Genomic DNA, 19077 nt, shown 5'->3' with positions numbered 1-19077 from the left:
GTATAAAAGATTTGTAGCTAACACAAACATTCCACAGGTTGAAGATCAATCCTATTAACATGCTGTAATGAACCAGAACAATTAGCCCAGTTATTCTGAGGAGAAAACGTGATGTTGGCTCGCTAATTACCCTGCACTGTCTCTGCAATGTGTGTCCTTTTGCTTCTTTCTCTTCCATCCTCTCAGGACTCACCACACGTGCACGAAAACACCCACGTTATCTGGCCTAAACACAGCATCAAATGTAAAAGAAATGTGTGTTTTTGGTATTGGAATTAGCAAATAACATTTTATATTTCAGTGAAGATACCTATTTTTGATCATTTTAAGAAAACTGGGTTTTTATAGCTCAATTTAGCAAATTTTATTTTGATTACACACTGAAAGTGATCGAACAGACGGGGAATATGTTCCTCTGTTGTTGTCTGTTGATTTAAGGCCTCTGTTTTGTATGAAAAGGGCCGACGCTCGTTTATCATATGGAATATTCAGGAGAGGCACTGCCCCCCTTCACACAGACGCACATGCACAATTAGACATGCACCCCTCCCACTTCTCCATCATACGCGCCCCTCCTCGCAGCACACGAGGAACAAACAGACTTCTGTCTTTTGTTCGTCTATATAGTGAAAGAGACAAAGCTATTTTCTCAGCCCTCGGCCCCGCACGAGTCCAGCTTGACCCCAGTGGGAGGAGATAGCAGAGAAGACCTTGAAAAAAAAAACTGCAGTCTTATAATCTAATATTTCATGTTCCCTCCCCTTCGTGTAATATTTCTTAGTCCTGCCTTATAAAGCGGATAAATAATTTCAACATCCCAGCTTTGAAAGCTCAATTAATTTAGAAATCATCGTGGCAGCCACAGGGAGAAGATGACACACAACCAGCTTTTGGCAACATTTTGTAAACATGCATGCTGACTTCTGTTTGAAAAGATGAAAAACAGGTCCAGATGCCCAAATAAGACTCTTATTGTGTTGACTTCACTAGTATTGAGTTTATAAATCTAGTTTTTAGCTATGCTAGCAGCACAGGCCTGTGGCTGGCAGTGGCGTTTGGTCTGGCGGTCCACAACTTCAGTCCAAAATTGAAATATCTCAGCAACTGTTGGATGGATTGCCTTTACAGTGAAATATTGTACAGACATTAATGATCCTAAAGGATGAATCTGACTGGTGATCCTCTGAGCTTTCCTCTAGTGAGATTCCCATAAAGTTTGTTTCATACATTTATGGTTCCATCACATAAATCCTAAACAATTTGGTGATTTCCCCCGGTGCCACCAGTAGGTGAAATGTTTTCTTTTGCTGTAAAACATCTCAACATCTTGATTGTGGATCTGGATTGTCACAGAATTTTTAACAGACATCCATTGTTCTCAGATGATTAATTCGTCATGACTTTGGTGATCGCCTGTCTTTCCCCTGGCACCACCATGAGGTTCACACTTGTGGGCTTCAGTGAAATGTCTCAACTATTGTATAGATTGTCAAATATTTATGCTCCTCTTGGGATAAACTGTAATAACTTTGGTGTTCCCCTAAACTTTTAATCATCAGCAAAATTTGTATTTGTCCATTGTCTAATCAGCAAATATTAGCATGGTAACAAACTCATATAGTGAAAGTGGTATATGTGACTTAGAATTGCCAATGTAAGCATGTTAGCATGCTGACATCAGCATTTAGCTCAAACTGCCTTAAGTAGAGCCTCACAGAGATGTGAGTGTGTTGCTAATGCACATCCAAGTTTTTTTTTGTTTTGTTTTTTTTTTTTAAATTAAGGTCAAGATAAAAAGAAGAAGGCCTTTGTAACCACTTTCGATCACGTTCCTGGTCATATTTTGCAATTGCTTAACAATAGAAAAAGAAAACAATTTCTTTGCTTTGTTATGATAAAATCTAATCCTGTTTTCTTTCTGTAAAACAAAATATGGCGATGCGATACAACATTGTCAGTATACTGAAATTCATTCAACATACAGTACACAAATTTCACTTTCCAAAAAATATAAACACAACGAACAGTCAAGACAGATATATACTGAATCACATTAGTCAAATTTTGGTTTAGCAATTGGATAGACTGGTGTATAAAAGAAGTCTACAGTCTGTTGCGGTTCTCTGTGGACTCTGAATTGAATTGTCAATTGGAGGGCAGAAGTTGGTAATCACTGTTTACAACATTCAAAGAGTTACAAGAGATACTGTTGTGATCTTTGCAGAAATTTGGATTTTATTATTATTATTATTAACAATCTAGATGTGTGCTTATGTAGGCTTGAACCAACCAATTTCAACCAATAATATTCACCCATTAATCAGTCTTCAACTTTCAGCAGCACAGAGCTACCAGAGACTCATTAGTTAGCTAGCTAACAACAGCATCATGCGTCAGGTTACGACGCGACCACTTTTCAACCAGCAAATCCCATATTCCTCCCAACATTATGTCCCACCTGACTATTCCATTTCACTCTGAAATATGTCATGATTCAGAAGCTAGATTCTCTCGACGTGCTGTTTCATCTGGACTTTAATGATTACTTCCACATCCTTTCACTGAGCTGTAACATCCTGACTGACCCAGTGAGAAGTGACTGCTTTGAGCTACCCGAGGCAAAGACAGCCAGCCTGCCCTCCCCGAGGCGCTGACCTACAGAAGAGAATCAGATCTCATGTTCATTCAAGCAACTGGTTTTATCCTTGAAATCCAGTTTAGTTGTTCAGTCTGAGGCTATAGATTGATGTAGTGGCACTGAAGTAGTTTCAGTCTTCTGTCTTCACTTTTGGTGTCTTGTTGTCAACGTATCTTCTGTGCAGCTGATATGACATTGAGAATACAAAGTTTGATCTGAAGGTATCGCACACATCTCAGCCGGTGCTTAGTTCCCCTGTGTGGTTTTCAGGGTTTTAAAAATTTCAGCCTTGATCCCAAACAAATCCCAAAAGCTTTTAAGCATCTCACACTTGTTGCAATTTTCTTTCCATGCAGTTTGTTTTCTTTCTCTTTTTGTTGAACTGCACCCCAGGAGTTTGACAGGAGAAATCTTCTCCCTCTGCATGCAGTCTGCTGTGTCAGTCTCCTCTTGTTTTCCTCTCTCTATCTCTACGTGAATGGCATTTATATCATCTTTTTAATGATACTTTTTGTGCCTGTAGAGCAACTGCATTTTCATCAGAGACACCGTGATATCTTAATGGAATTAAGCAGACGTGATGAGTGGAGCACCGGTTAAATGGCCAGTGAAGTGGCTCTGTAATCAGCCTTTCCACTCGGCATGATGTCTGTTACCAGATCAAAGAGACTGACGTTTTGTCCATTAGGTTCTGCTGCTGCACCGTCACCAGAATGCTGAGTAGCATGGATCTGAGCTGGGAGTCATAATCAATATGATGGATGTGTGTCAGTCCTCCGCTCTGTGGTTTTATAGCTGCAAGACTTCGTTAATTTTGCTTTTATGGATGTGTTTTACTACATGTTATGACTGGTGTGTTGCTCTGCAACTCAGAAAAGGATGTCGATGCTCATTCTTCTTGTTTTTGGGGACTTCTTTACCTGTATTTGGAGATTTAGTTACCTGTATGTTGTGAGATCAACATAGTTAAATATGAGGCGCTTATGTGACTCATTTTTGCGTCAGACCAGGGACTGGGGCAAAGCAGTGGCAAAGGTTGGGATGGGCCCCTCAGGAATTTGATTGGTCCTGCTACCAGAGTGAAAAGGTGATAGGTAGTTGGCTTGTTAGCATTATGACTGGATTACTCACCAGGCCTTGAACCACAGTGAATGTTAACATTTCTTGTTGAAAAGTCAAACTACCACAAAGAACCTGAAATGACAAGAAAGACGTGCAAAAACAACTGTAAAGACATACAAAACAACCACAAAGAGATGCAAAATTATCAGAAAAAAAAGATAAGAAAACACAAGGAAACACAGAATGACTATGAAGAGATGCAAAATGATCCTAAATGGACAAAAAAACAACCATAAAGACAAGCAAAACAAACACAAAGGCACAAAAAACAACAGCAAAGAGATGCAAAATGATCAGTAAGAGGTAAACATGACACAAAAGTATTATAAAGAAACATAAAGTCACCACAAAAATGTAATGCAAAACAACCACATAAATGCAAAATATAGTATAGATACATATCTACATATCTGCAGCTCATAAGTTAAGATAAAAGTTAATAATACCAGCTATTTACTTATGTTATTTCATATCAAAATAGTTAAAGTTTATTACACTGAACATTATTCATGTACTGTGTATTATTGCTAAGAACCAAGGCAATACATATTCTTAGTCTTGACAGGCTTTGGCTCATTTTACTGTGTCTGTAGTTAAACCATCCCATTCAAAAGTTTCCTGCCTCAGACTGATATCTTCATGCTTGCAGATTTCCACAACAAATACTGGGTTGCAAAGACAACCTACACACATTCCTTTCCTTGGACTTCCTTGCCGTATGCGGGTTTGCATCTCAGGCTGCAGTACATCAAAACAATTCAGAGACTCATCTCGTACTTTACTGGAGCATGAAAGAACATAAAGACAAAGTCGCCGATGCTTGGAAACAGAGAAAATGCCGACTAGAACCCTCCCAGTGCAGTTCCACAGACTTGCCAGGCATCTAGGGACAGTTATTTCTTTTGAACATTTCGGAGCTCATTTGACTGCCCTTAATTCAGTACACGACAACAGAGACTCTGAGCTTTTTGTCAGGATGTAACCTCTGGCTTGTCCCGCCTGCTGTACACAACTGATCAAATCCTACTATGTTGTTACATACGTGCAGCAACAACTGTAACCATCTGTATAATTCTACCATCATCCTTATCTGGAGCACCACCTAATACAGTCTTGTGCTTCACAAGCTCAAATGAGATGGCCTCCAGCCAGGAACTTTGCTTTCTGACCGTGTTTTCTGATGGAAAGGATTGCTCTACTTTAGGGCAGGCTGTCTCTCTGGCTGACGGTATATGTGTAACAGCATTGCTCGAATTTTGGAACCAATACTGACATGGACTTTGGCAATGTCATTTTTAAATAGTATTTAGGTCTGCATGGCATCGCAAAAGCTTAGCCTCCTTCAGTATAGTCTAGTGTTGCAGTGGATGCCTTCTGAGATTGAAAAAAAAGCAAAAACATTTTACAGCCATGCAAGTCCTTGATGTTCCGGTAATTCTCAGAGTGAGTCAAAGTCACAGAAAAACTGCTTTTAAATGGTATTTTGCCCTATATTTTCTTTTATTCAATAACAAAATAGGATTAAAAGAGGATTAAAAACAGCAAACACAACACCAGAATCACACTAGACCAAACTGAAATATACAATCAAACCTAAACATACACAAACACACAACATGTCATCACATCACAATATATCAACAGGCTTCACAACCTGAGTAAGCAACAAAATTAAATTAAACATAATTCCATTCTTATATAGAAAAGAAAAAAAAAATGCATTGAATTCTACCCTTGATGCTCTTTTAGTTTTTTTTTTTTACCAGTCTTCAGCTTCAATAAATTTTAGCCATTAGAGTTGCAAATTTTGTGCATTTTCCGAACCTCACATTTAAGCTAATTTTTTTTTCTAAGTTTCATTTTTTTTCTCAGTTCTCTTCTACAAATGCCACCACCAGAGTAAACAATATCAAATTATATTTCTAGACTGTTGATTAATTATTGATTAATACCCTTTTCTGGAAATGATGACCTTATCATTTCTTTTTGCAAAATATATCGTTTCAGAGTAAACTTTGATAATAAATCTTTTCCTTAATAAAATAATCAAAGTAATAATATAACTGTTTGTCTTTGAAACATCACCTAATACCACAGAGAAAAAATCTGGCTTTATTGCAGCACACATCCCTAATCTTCCCTCCAAACAGCAGAAACAACATGACAGTTATTTTGCCAATTTGCATAACAGAACTTTCTATGTATATCTCTTGCTACATTCTTTAGCACTCAATCCATCTCTCTTCTGTTCTGATTTCTAGTGTTTTCCCTCCATGAGCTGACTGAAGCTGGCTGTCAACTTCCTAATTATGCAATCTGTGGCAGGGCATAATGGGAGAGAACAGGGTTTTGTTGGGAGAGAGCTCCAACACTCTGCTACAGCAGCTATACAACAGCTGACGTTTTGGTTAGACCAGCAAAAACAGCGGCTGAGCTCAGGCAGAACGACAGTCGGGTATTTTGGTTAAGCCTCTTTCAGGGAGGCTAAATCAAAAATCTTGACTAAAAGCTGGACTCATTACAAATCATCTGGTAGAAACTTGTGTAATGGCCTTTTATATTGTCACGATATGAGAGCTAAGGTCAGTGTGAACAATCCAGCACATTAAAATTCATACATTATCAATGTATCAAGGTATCAAGGTCATTTATTCTCATTATACAACACAAGGGTTGCACATACATACAACATATACAGATAATTAATTAAAGTCAGAGTAGAAAAGGATAAAATATAAAACAAAATAAAAAAATATACACAGTTATTTACATATACACATATAGACGTATACACAATGTTCTCTTCAACATCTGGGAAACAGTGTGCATCACCTTTTACTGTGTTTGAGCACGAAGCATCATCAGTATTAAGATTACGCCTCCCCGCGTCATGCCAGAGTTTTGCTTGTTGTGTACTTCACCAAAATGTCCGGCTGTGCCCTCTTCTGGGAGAAAGAAAACCGGAAATCCTATACACACCAATGACCCTGAGCATTTGCGATATCTTAATAAATTAAATGTTGATCAGTCAGCTGTCATGCTCCTTCAATCTTCCTACACCAGGTGTTGTTAGTCTAAATGCTGCCTGTAAATAATAAAGGCACAATAAATAAAAATTAGCAATTAATACGTTACTGGATTTTATCATACAATTCAGATTCTGTGGCAAACAGTGATTTTGTGTAAAAGTAGTTGCAACATCGGTTTGCAGTCTTTAATATAGTAACCTAAACAAGATTAGGACCAAAAGACTGCCAAACAGAAAGCTAATAGATTGCTAATTTCAGCTAACGTTATGCCCTAAGAGCTAGAGAAAACAAAAACACTTACCTTCATTATCAAACAGGAACTGTTCAGTTAAGAATTTGTAACCTTTATTAAGTTTGAAGCGTGTTGTTAGCGACAGTTTGTCTGCCAGTCGTTGCACACCGTCCAGCCGAATCTGCAGCAGAAGTTTAAGGGACTGATTGAACTGCTGCTGGTGCAAGTGTCCCACAATGCGAGCAGAAGTGAGGATAACACAGCTCGAGTCAGAACAGACGTTGACCGACGTCACGTGGAAAGGGCCTATTATCACCACTCACTTCCACTCCTGCTGGGGTGGTCTGTGATGGTGCATCCGGCTGATCTGAAAAGATGGCATGAGCATTGTGTATAGTCTCAAGGTTCACTGCTCTTTAATCCAAACCTCAATGAATATATTTCTGTCATGTCTGTCGTGTTTAAGCAATAAAGCCAAAAAAAGATTTAAAAAAAAAAGTAGAGAAGTTTGAAGGAGCCAGCGACTGCAACATCTGCATGTGTGACCATTATTGAGAATGTCAACAATTGCTGTGACTTAAAAATTAACACTGACACTAGATAATATTAGCTTAAGCTAACAGTCACACTTGCCTCAGCTGCTAGTTAATACTAGCTCTTAGATAATGTTACCTTAAGTAGCTGTTCAGAGATCATTCACACTTTTCTGAGCTTACTACTTAACACTAGCTCTTAGCAAATGATAACTTAACCTGTTACTGTCAAGAGAACACATTTTCTAAGTTTATTTAACACCACCTCTTACCTAAGTATTATATATTATGTGGAATTTTGTGTTTTTATACTGTACTTAAGCTGTGAATGGAAAAGCAGATCATCATGACTCCAAAGATTTTTCCTCCCTGTCTTATCTCTGACAGGTACAACTCCTTCAGACTGGGGTGTGGGGTTTGTATGTATTTGTGCGTGCCTGTAGCTTACTCTCTCCATTATTAATGCAGTGGTGTTTTTGTTTGCTTGTTTCGGTGCCACCCGATCCTCCCTGGGGGATGCATTTTTAATGATCCGGGATATGCAAGATGTGCCCTGCGGTTTTTGAGGCTGGTCAGTTGCCACACAATGAACTCCAACCCCCACCTACCCAATCTGGTCCCTCGCTAATGATATCATCAGTGCGCTGCCAGTTTTTTATTGCAGTAAAAAACTGCACAGGAGAACAAAGTGTCTCACTGACACAATGTTCTCAGTGTTTGCTGAGGAAGGTTCAGACTGCTGCACAGTCACTGTGTCCTTGCTGAACTGTCTGAATTTAAATTTAGTTGAACCCTGAAATTCCAACAGTTGGATTGATTTCTGTTGTAAAATCCAACCGCTGCTAATACTGTCTCACATTTGTGGAGATCTGTGCCAAAAGCAGAATTATTCTGGATCACACAGAGTGGCTATTATTCTGTGTATAAATATGAATACTGGGTGAGTGTGGTCCCAAACTCTGCCAAGTCATTGTTGCAGCATAATGAATTACATAGCATAGCGAGTGGGCATTAGAGCATCAGTACAGTAACAAGCAACATGTTGTTGTTGTGTTACTTCTGATCCCAGCCTCCCACTCACTGTATATGACCAAGACATGAAATAAAGCCAGGCATTGTCTGCAGCCATTCAGTCGCAGTTGTTTACTATGCTCTGCCCTCTGTTTAAAGCTGGCCCCTCTCTTTCTCTCTCTCTCTCTCTCTCTGTCTCTCTCTCTCTCTCTCTCTCCCTCCCTCCCTCCCTCCCTGATTGTGTCTCTCATCCTATAGTCCTGAGCGTTTGTTGGTGGGAGTCATGGCACCCAGTGGTATTGTGTGGACTAAAGTTCATTCTTGAGGGCAAAAAAATGAACCTGCTACAGAAACTGCAGCTGAAAAAAGCTGAGCTGACAACTGAAAACACAAATCTTATTTACATTTTCAAAAGACTACACCCTGGAAAATGGGTAGCTGCATTTTCACATCCCAAGTACCCCAAACTTTTAGTCCCAGGCAGGAACTACTTCTGTTATGGTTTTGGGTTTTACTTTAGTAGTTTCCTGTTTTATTTTAAGCTCTTGTCTTTTCTTTTGTTTCACTTCCTGTATTTTCCCTCTTTTTTGATTACAGATTGTTTTCACATGTTTCTGACTGGCCTCACCTGTGTGTTGTTAGCCTTCCTCTCACTAGTCTATTAAGTCTTGTCTTTCCCTCCTTAGTTGCCAGTTCATCTTTGTCTTATTTGGGCACACACTCTAGCCTTTTTGCTGTGTCTTCTTTCTCATTATTTTGGACTTTCTTCCTCCATACCCCCAAAGTTCCTGTACTTTTGGAAAGTACTATCACCTTAGCAGGGAATTCTTTGGGGGAAATAAAATTCTCATGAAATGGTTCCTGTAAAACATGCAGCTAGGAGGGACTTGTTGCAGACATTGATTGGCATTTACAGTAGCCAAAAGCACAGTGCATTATGCCCCTGGCCACCATGCAGCTAAAGTCTGTGGTGTAATGCTACAAGGGAGAGCAGTCTTATTAGCTGAATCTTCCCAGGCTGGGAGCTACTAGCGAACACAACTGGGTGGGGACCAAAACAGCAGTTAGCGGTAAGCTAACTTATTTAAGCAATAAGTAAAGCTATCCTTCCCTCAGGAAACTTTGTAAATGACCTCTGTACTGTACTGCCAGTCTCTGAGGTTGTCTTTGTCCCAGTGACAGCCCACTAACAGCAGTTAGTCTTACAGCTGTGAATGGACGTATTCGCCTTCCATGCTTCGCTGTGTCATAAGTGAGAATGCCTTTCATTGGATGCAAAAAAAAAGTGTATGCTTCTGAGTGCAGGATATGTCATCAAAAATTTCCAATAGTTCTGCAGGAAACAAAAAACTCTTGAATACCATTAGACCCTGGTCCTTGCAGTGGAAACACCAAAGCTTCCCAGCCTCTGGGGAAAGTTCTTGCAAAGGAAACACGGCTTATTTCTCTCGAAGATCTCCACTTGTACAAACAGTATGTGTGTCTACTCTGTATGCAGAAGCTCCATCTGAAGTTAAAAAAAAAAGAAGCGCTGACTTGGCATCCCCCAACATGTCAAAAGTCAGTGTCGCTTCCTCAGACGATGAGGGGTGATGCAAGTCAAGTTGCCGGAAAGGTTGGCCTTGAATTAACTGTAAAATCGTGTATGTTCTCTCTCTTCTCTTTACATAGAGCAGTATATTGAACATCTCTGTTTGTTTCGCTCTTTTCTCACTCTCACCCGTTCCCATCTCCACCTCTTTATAATCTGTCAGTCTCAGTCTGTTCGTGCAAGACATGAATTTATTTCCATCATCAGCGACTGTCTCGTCCCCTCAGCATCCAGACACTTTCTTCAGCACCTGTCAGCTCTCCGACACACGGTGTTGTGTGAGTGGGTGGGTGGCCACAGGTACAAGTAATGGAATGCAAATGTGCTGAATTGTCGCAGCAGAGCAGACTGTGTGTGTGTATGTGTGTGTGTGTGCGTGCATGTGTGTGTGTGTGTGTGTGTGTGTGTGTGTATGTGTGTGCCAGGCTGTAGTTAATCCACTGCAGGGTTTGCTGGGCTCATGCCACAGCAGTAGGAACATTTCTCCTGGGTTTTCCAGCCTCTTATTGCCCTGGGCAGCAGCCGCTGTCTGGAAGGCGCAGGGCGGGCGACGGCACTGGCACCCACACACCGAAGACCCGGTTTAATACCATCAGAGGCGGTTGGCCGGGCATGGGCGCCATGCCGTGACATCTTAGGCAGGGACTCAAACAACCCTGGAGCAAATTACCCCTAGCCTCGACTGCTCCCCAGCTTTCCTTTTTTTCATTTTCTTTTCTTTATTTCTCTCTTATTGCCTGTTTCACTCCTCAATAGCCTCACTGTCTGCTGCTGCTGTAGCCCATGAATCATATGAGTCACTGTGTTTTGCTCTCTCAGTGGATATTGCCTCCCATCCTCAGTAAACTTGATTCTTCCTTTTCATTTACTACTCCTCCATTTTCTCATCATCTTAAAGCTTCCTGCATCCCTTCTTGTGTTCCTGCATTTGTCCTCTTTTTTTATCCCCATCCAACATTCCCATGTCTCGTTTGGCTCCCCCATCCTCTCTTCCCCATTCAGATGTTTTTTCTATTTTTTTTCTCTTTTTTTAACCTTTGTTTTTTTGCCCAGCCTTACCCCTCTTCCTCTCTCCTCCCCTGTGGCTTAGTGGACCCATAGTTAAGGCATACTGTCCCAAAGGGGAGCCATCAGGCTGTCCCAGCAGCTATGCGGACAGACTGACAGCCATTATTTAGGGGTTGTCATGTATAACCATACGCAGTAGGGCTGTGTATTGCAAGACTCTGGCATCATGATACGTATCACGATACAAGGGTTATGATTCAGTATATTGTGATACATATTGCAATATTGAAAGCAAGGTATTACATATATATATTTCTGTTTTTTAGTCAAAGTTTAGGAAAACTGATTGGTTGAGAGGTTTAACACAACACAAAATGTACCACTGCCATGTGTATGTATGTGTGCATCATAATATCATGATACAGAGTTTTTGAGAGTAAATACAGTATCCGGGGCTCAACAATGAAGATTGCCTGCTTGCCCAGGGCAAGTAAAATGCCATATTGGGCTAGTAAATCTTGTAATGCACTTGTCTAACTGGCCAAGTGCTAAATAAGAATTAAAGTATCAAACTATTTTGATAATTGATTCATCGTCATGCTGTTTTCCAGCCTCTCAGATGTGGAGATTAAACACTTTGCTTATTGTCATATCAAACTGATATATTTGGGTTTTAGGCTGACAAAGCAAGACATTTAAGGACATCAACTTCATCCCAACTTCATCCATCCCACTTAGAAAAGGTGGGATGGACATTTTTCACTATTTTCAGACATTTTATAGATGTTGCAGCCCTAGATTAAACGACAGTTAAATTAAACCTTTGTTTGTCTTTGATAAAAACAATTTGGAGAGATGCAAGTAAAAATTTATTTCAGGCAAGTAGATTTCTGACCCACTTGCCCAACTGGGCTAGTGAAAAAAAACATGTAGATGTATGCATGTGTGCTTGTGCAGACATGTACCTGCCATGAAAGTCCAACCAGCTGTGCACACAAAAACACAAAGCCTGCCTGCATACTTGCATTGTTATGACTCAAATACCTGAAGTGCACTTTTATCATACATACTCAAGCACCCATATACAAATAGGCTGCGGGGAGACACTGAGTGAGAGGGCTCAGCTTTAATCAAGTCAGTGGCTGGGGGCGTCTGCAGGCATCTGCAGAGTCACAGCTGCTGCCACAGCATCCACAGTAAAACCAAATTTCTTTTCAACAGTCCAAACCAAACTCCTGCAATTCACCTGCGAGGCCTAGAGATCAGATAACAAGACTGCCAATCTGCGGATGCCCAAGCAGAACTGCTGTCTGCACCACAGTGCCAGTAACTCCATTGTAAGGGGTTTGATTACAGACAAAACAAAAAAGTGTGTGTGTGTGTGTGTGTGTGTGTGTGTGTGTGTGTGTGTGTGTGTGTGTGTGTGTGTATTTGGTGTTGGAGGCATCGATCAGTGTGTTGTTTGGATGAAAGATGAGGATATGCAGAGGAAGAGGAGAGATATTGGCTGATATAGTGAGAAATTTAGTCGTTATCAGAGTCTACAGTGTGTATGTTAGATGTCAGGGATAGATGTGTTCCTGCATGAGCACAGTATGTCTGTGTATGAGTGTGTGGGTGGATCAGAAGTGATGCTACTTTAAAACGAGTTGCTGTAAGACGTTGAGTGTATTTACTGGCTCTGGTCTTAAGGAGGATGTTCTGATTCCTACATGTATTATTATTATCTAATCCACGTACTGAGATTTTAGATTTAGTTTTCCAAATTAAAATTAGTTTGCTCCAAGCACCATTACCCTAGAGTCCATAAAACTATTTAAAACCCAATTTTTATCATTTTGAATATATGTGACCTTCCATTGGAATATAAAGCACTTTTTTATCAATCCTAAAAATCTGACTTTTTGTTGGCAAAAGCCTTTTTCATCCAAAGTAGTGCATTCAGCTTGAACGAAAGTGTAGGCAGTGTACTGTAGAGGAATATATTTACATGTAAATGGTTGTGTGTTGTGTTTAATCCTCCAAAAGACTGTTCCAATTTAATCCCAGAGGGGCAACACGGGGGGAGATGGCCCATTATACTTAAGTCTGCTTTCACATTTAGTGGTTGTCCCTGTGTATAGTCAGAAAACACCAACTGTACTTGAAAGTGGAAATTTGTAGGTGTTCGTTGTCTCGATGTGATGGGGATATAGATTTCACACAGTTATTAAAGCAGATAAGGGTGAACGCTCTGACATTGCTGTTTCCAGGGGATCAGTTTATTGGATTATGTGGGTCAACGTATTGATACGTTGATGAGTCATATTAGGTTTGATGGAGCTGTCAAGATTTATTTTATCTCATTGATTATCTCTTGAGTCATTCCTTGTATGCAGACAATGTTGGGTCGTATCAGCTTGATCATGTTTTGCACCATGTTTGTTTGCCTCCAGTGATAAACTTTCTAAACATGCGTGCACTGCAGTGCTAACATATTTAATCTTTTCCATGGTCACTTATTTTTGAGTGATAATGCTAACATGCATGCTAATAATGCATGCTATCATTTGCTAATTAGCACTAAACACAAACGACAGCTGAAGTTAATGGGAATTTCATTAGTTGTGCAACTATTTGGTCATGACTCAGTTTGCACAAACTGGGCTTTTGATGTGATGGTGGTGCTAGAGCAGGGGTGTCAAATGTATGGCAGGTGGGTCAGAAGGGGTCCAATCCTGCCCACTGGACGCAGAAAAACTGCAGAACAGTCATTAATTCCAGACGAGAAAACATTTCTTTGGAAAAACAATAAATATTTATTGTGGTCGCTTTTAAAGATTTTGCTAAATATTGTCAAAATATATAAATGTTTTTTTCATTTTTAGATCCACTGTGGTCTGTATTTTGTAATGTACATAACATGCAATTACAGAATACTAACTGAATGTGGAAAAACTGAGACATTGTTGAAATAGCACTTATTTTTCCTTCATCATCTGCTTTGTAAATGCAAGGTTCATTAATTGTGAACATTTTCATAATGTATTTGTTCTTCTTCACACCACAAAAGGGAAATATTTGGTGGTGGTGTTATTTATAGGTTATTATGTAATGGTTTTAAAGGTCCAGCCCACCTGGGAGCAAATTGGGCTGTATGTGACCCATGAACTAAAATGAGTTTGACACCTCTGTGCTTGAGTCAGGGGATCAAGATAATTAAAATTTATCTTCTGAGGAATAGCAATATCTGCAAAATAAAAATAAATAATAAAAAAACCTTGACAGAATTCAATCCAATAGCTGTTGAGATGTTTCAGTGACAACCAAAAATGTCAACCAAATGGTGGAGCTAAAGGAAAGTCGGTTTGATTCATCCTAAATATATGTACCAAATCTCATCACAATCAATCACATAGTTGTCCAGACAAAAATGGCCGATAAAAATCACCTAAAAAAACAACAGCAATCGACTCAGTCAATCGCCGATATACATATTTGTCCAGTCACCCAACCCTACGTTGCACCAGTATATTAGAACATTGATCATGAAATCGATCCAGATCGATCTTTATACCCTTATTAGTTAGGAATATAGCAATAAAGACATAGTTGTTGTATATACAAAATATACAAAATTCCATGGCAAGCCATCTGTAGTTGTTGAAATATTTCAGTCTTGACTGAAGTAGTGAACCGATGTTGCCATCCCCAGAGCCGCTGGTTAAAAAACTTTCATGAAAGACAACTTAATATGTATATATAGCTAATAGTTCAATGTTGTTTGAGCATAGTCATTATATATTACATGTTAGGGTAGCTGCAGCCCAGACTGTCTGCTTCACAGCTGTCAGACTTGTGTTTGCCAGCTGCAGGCCTGGTCCAGCGCCCTATAGTAAAATAAGCAGCAGACAGCAGTGTCCTACCACACTGTCAAGGTTAAACACAATTGCACACATTACTGTACCATCTCACGATCTCTGCCGCTTTATCTGTTTTTGTCTTATCTTTCTTCTGTTACTTCAAGTCTAAAAGTGTTTATTTGACTGCAAAAATCCAATTATAGTCAGAGAACAAGAAATGTGCAGTCTATCTAGGAGATAAGTGAAAATGTTGTTTGACTTACAGTAAAATTAAAGAAGATATCAGCTGCGTTCTTTCTTTGGGTCTCTTAATATTTACCAAATTGACTGAAAGTAGCCTTTTCTCATTGGAAAACCAAATGGTGTTCGGACAATCTAAAGATATATACTGGTAGTTTCTGTTTAGAGCCAGACAGCCATCAGGTTTCTCTATCTTGTGGGTAAATGCTTTCCATTTGATGGTGCAGTCTGTCTCTCTGTTTCTCTTTCACTCTCTTTCTGCCTACCTATTCTTATTTCCCCTGTGCACGGTCTTTCATTTATCTCGTCAGTCCCTCTCTCAGTCACCGTTGCTCTCCCGTCCATCCTTCTCCTTCTCAGTTCATCGTTTTTTGAATTCCCTCTCCTGCCCTTTTCTTATCTATCTCCATCACTGCACTGCCTCTTTCTCTTCTTCTTCTCTGGCCTTCTCTCACGGATCCACCCTCATCTGTCCTCATCTCTCCTCATGACCTCCCCCTCCCCTCCCTCACTCTTTGACTGGCCACATGCTAATGTGTTGGTAGATAGCACACAGTGACAGAGAGAAGCCATTAGAGAGCGTACTGGCTGCCAATGGTAGCAATGTGTCCGGAACATCCAGGACGGTGCAAGTGCTGGTGTTAGCATTCATCAGCAGTGTGTGTGTTTGTGCATTGGTATTTAGTGTGTGTGTGTGTCTAAATCCAGCTTTGTGAGAACTGATTTTAGTTTTAGACTTCGGTGTGAGGACATTTTGGCCAGTCCTCGGTCCTTCAAAGGGCTGTTTGAGGGTGAAGTTTTCCAATATTCTTAAAACAAAATCTATTATACGGAATATAGAACATTTGCATAAACCTACATTTGCAGTGAGCCCTTAAAAGTGGACAAAGATTTGTAATAGAGGCAGGATACTTTATTGTTTAAAATTAAACATTATCGTCCAAAATAATATCACACTGTAAAAATGAAAAAGTTGAGAAATCTCATGGCAACTTTCTCTGGTAGATTTTTTAGTTTTGAGCCCAACTCAAATTCTGAAGTTCTGAAAAAGCTTTACCAACTAATGACGTTTTGTTTTTGCTTGTTTTTTCTTTATTTATTTCATGTGTATGTGTTTTTTGTTTTGAGATAATTTACTTCTTCGGGTACACTTGAATCTTTGGGTTTTAGAAACCTCCAAATTTTTGTTTTTCAGAAGTTGTTGTGTAAACTCACTGAAGTGAAAGTGACTAATGATTAATGATTTGATATTTTCAATTGGACCCATTTCATTTTTAATCACACAAATGATTCAAGTTTATCTAAAGAGGAAAAATAAATTATCTCAACAAAAGATCACAGGTCAAAACTTGGGTTAGTTAAACTTGCACAGGCAGAAATTCTGAGTTTTCTCAACTTTTCTTTTTACAGTGCACAGAAACAGTAAACCTTAACTAATATTTGAAATAATTATACATTAAATAAAACACGAATAGAGCAAAACATATTAAGAAAAAGGATCCAATATACATAAAATGCTGCCGATAAAGCTAACAAATTAAAACAATCTGCATTGTGTTCTGTTAAAAAAAAGTTTTCATATAAGCACACATATACAGTATTCAGATACCAGTGTAGACTGATGTAGCTGTTAGAGGCAGAAATTGGGCTGAAAATATCGGTCGACATATTGACCAATTATATTTTTTATTGCTATGCACAACATTAAGTATGTATGTGAGTGTGTAACAATGTGTTTGTGTGGGTGAGTGCATGCATTTCTGTGTGTGTGTGTGTGTGTGTGTGTGTGTGTGTGTGTGTGTGTGTGTGTGTGTGTGTGTGTACGTGCTAGTGTGAATAATGCAGGGCTGTTGATCACACTGAATGATTGATGACAGCGAGGTCATGGATAAAGCTCACGCAGGCTCACACAGAGGGAAGAATAAAACCAACCCTGGCAGCATCACGCTACATCAATGTACCCAAGCTGTGCGTACAGCCGGCTCAGTGTCTCTGAAACACACAGCCGTTTATTTATTTATTTATTTACTGTAGTTTGTTTTGTCTTTATCATGTGGTAAGATATTAGTCAAACCCACACTACATCCGCTGCAGCGTAAAAAAAAATGTGCAACTAAAAGCACAAAAATCTTGACAGACATCTTTCATGCATTTTTTATGTTTTGAACTTGTTTGCCCCTTATTGTATTTGTCCTTACACAGCTGAGATCTGTATCTGTACACATAAATGCTAAGTGACAAACATAAATCTGGCTTTCGGCTTTAATCAATACATGTGATGTGATGTGACGCCTTATTGATCTCCACTGAGAATATATTTCCTCTTTCACCCAAGTCGGAGAGGTCAGGGCACTTTAACAGGAAGTGAGTGACTGGCTCTGTGACACCACCACAGAGTGGATGTGATGAAACTCTGTAGGACTGAATAGTATGTTTATTTCCCTCATCTTCTGCAGTTCTGACTCATGTGGTCACAGATGATCAGCATGCATAATGATTGACGTCACCTTGCTAAATGTGTGATATCCTTCTGTTGAACTCCATGCTCCTAGGAGACAACACCATGTGGGGAATGTCGCTATTTTATCAGATTTTAATAATAGTAGCTGCATGTGTCTGTAGGTGTCTGACTGACAGCTGGAATGACACTTATGTCGTCAGCAGATCATCAGACAACTATTGGTGACTATTGGTGCTTTCAGAAAATACTGCCGCAATGACATTTTTCACAAATAGTCATCAGCAATGTGGATATAATGACTAAGTGGGTAAAAGGAAAATAATAGAACAGTCTGGTGAGTTCAGAAAATTACTAGAGCCGGACGGATATATCAGCTGGACATTGGTCTGTCACAGCTATACAGGAAAATAATATTAAAAAATAACAATAAAATAAAATAAGAATAGAAAAACAAGACATATACACCATCAGCCGATACATTGATACATCAGTCGGCCTCTAAAAATGCCAATCATGATATAACAATATCCAAAATCTAAGTCAATATCTAGTCTCATATCATAGTCGTAATAGAATATAGATAATATTGCCTCGCCCTAACACTTCGCATCCCTGTGCACCCCACTATTCACTGGCCGCAGCCATCGTTCTGCAGAACGCCGCACTACAGAAGTGACAACAGCATGCACGTTTAGGCCCGCTTGTGCACAGCTCTGTCACCTCCTCCTCCTCCTCTTCCTCTTCGGTGCAGAGAACAGTGGGAGCTCTTGGCTGGGATGAGATGTGAAGTGACGGTTGACTCTTGCTGTGGACCACACAGTTCAGGAGAGGAGAGCGGTCCCCCCCATCACCACAATATGTTTCTCTACACTACAGTTCCCTGTTGGTTAATGAGTTGAGTTGTGGCTTTTGGCTTTACTATAAGAGCCTTTATTTACCATCTTGTTGTTGGCTTTGTTGTGTTGATATTGCATTGGCTGGGAACACAAAATTGTTGGTAAGTGTAGCTTTGTAAACTTATTTTTGACTAAAACATGTTTTATTTAAGCTGTTAGGTCCAAGATCTCCTTTATGAGACTTCTTTGAAGATCCAGAATAATGCTGCTGAGCTGGTGGAACATTTCTGTCTCTCTATATTTGATTTTGTGCACTCCTTGTGCTTCCCTCTCCAGGTGTTCAACACGTACTCCAATGAGGACTACGATCGGCGTAACGAAGAGGTGGATCCTGTGGCCTCCTCCGCAGAGTACGAGCTGGAGAAGAGGGTGGAAAAACTGGAGCTCTTCCCTGTGGAGCTGGAGAAAGGTGGGAAAGAACATTTACGAACATCGTATATGAGGAGGTGGATCCAGTTACACATTACTATACCC

At 39.7% G+C, this 19077-nt stretch overlaps 1 protein-coding gene across 6 annotated transcripts in view; it reads left to right on the top strand.

Moving 5' to 3' along the window:
* Positions 1-19077, top strand: part of ppp1r9a (protein phosphatase 1, regulatory subunit 9A) — a 75299-nt gene that overhangs the window by 12252 nt on the left and 43970 nt on the right. For all 6 annotated transcript variants that reach the window (XM_084739957.1, XM_084739962.1, XM_084739959.1 and 3 more), the window contains exon 3: positions 18880-19012. In XM_084739957.1, the coding sequence (XP_084596083.1) occupies positions 18880-19012 (133 nt within the window). The remainder of the gene's footprint in view (positions 1-18879; positions 19013-19077) is intronic.

Source organism: Lutjanus erythropterus, chromosome 16 (assembly GCF_056507025.1).
Source record: "Lutjanus erythropterus isolate fLutEry1 chromosome 16, fLutEry1.hap2, whole genome shotgun sequence".
Classification (NCBI taxonomy): domain Eukaryota; kingdom Metazoa; phylum Chordata; class Actinopteri; order Lutjaniformes; family Lutjanidae; genus Lutjanus; species Lutjanus erythropterus.
The sequence above is the reverse complement of the archived record's forward strand: the minus strand, read 5'-3'. Positions and strand labels throughout refer to the sequence as shown.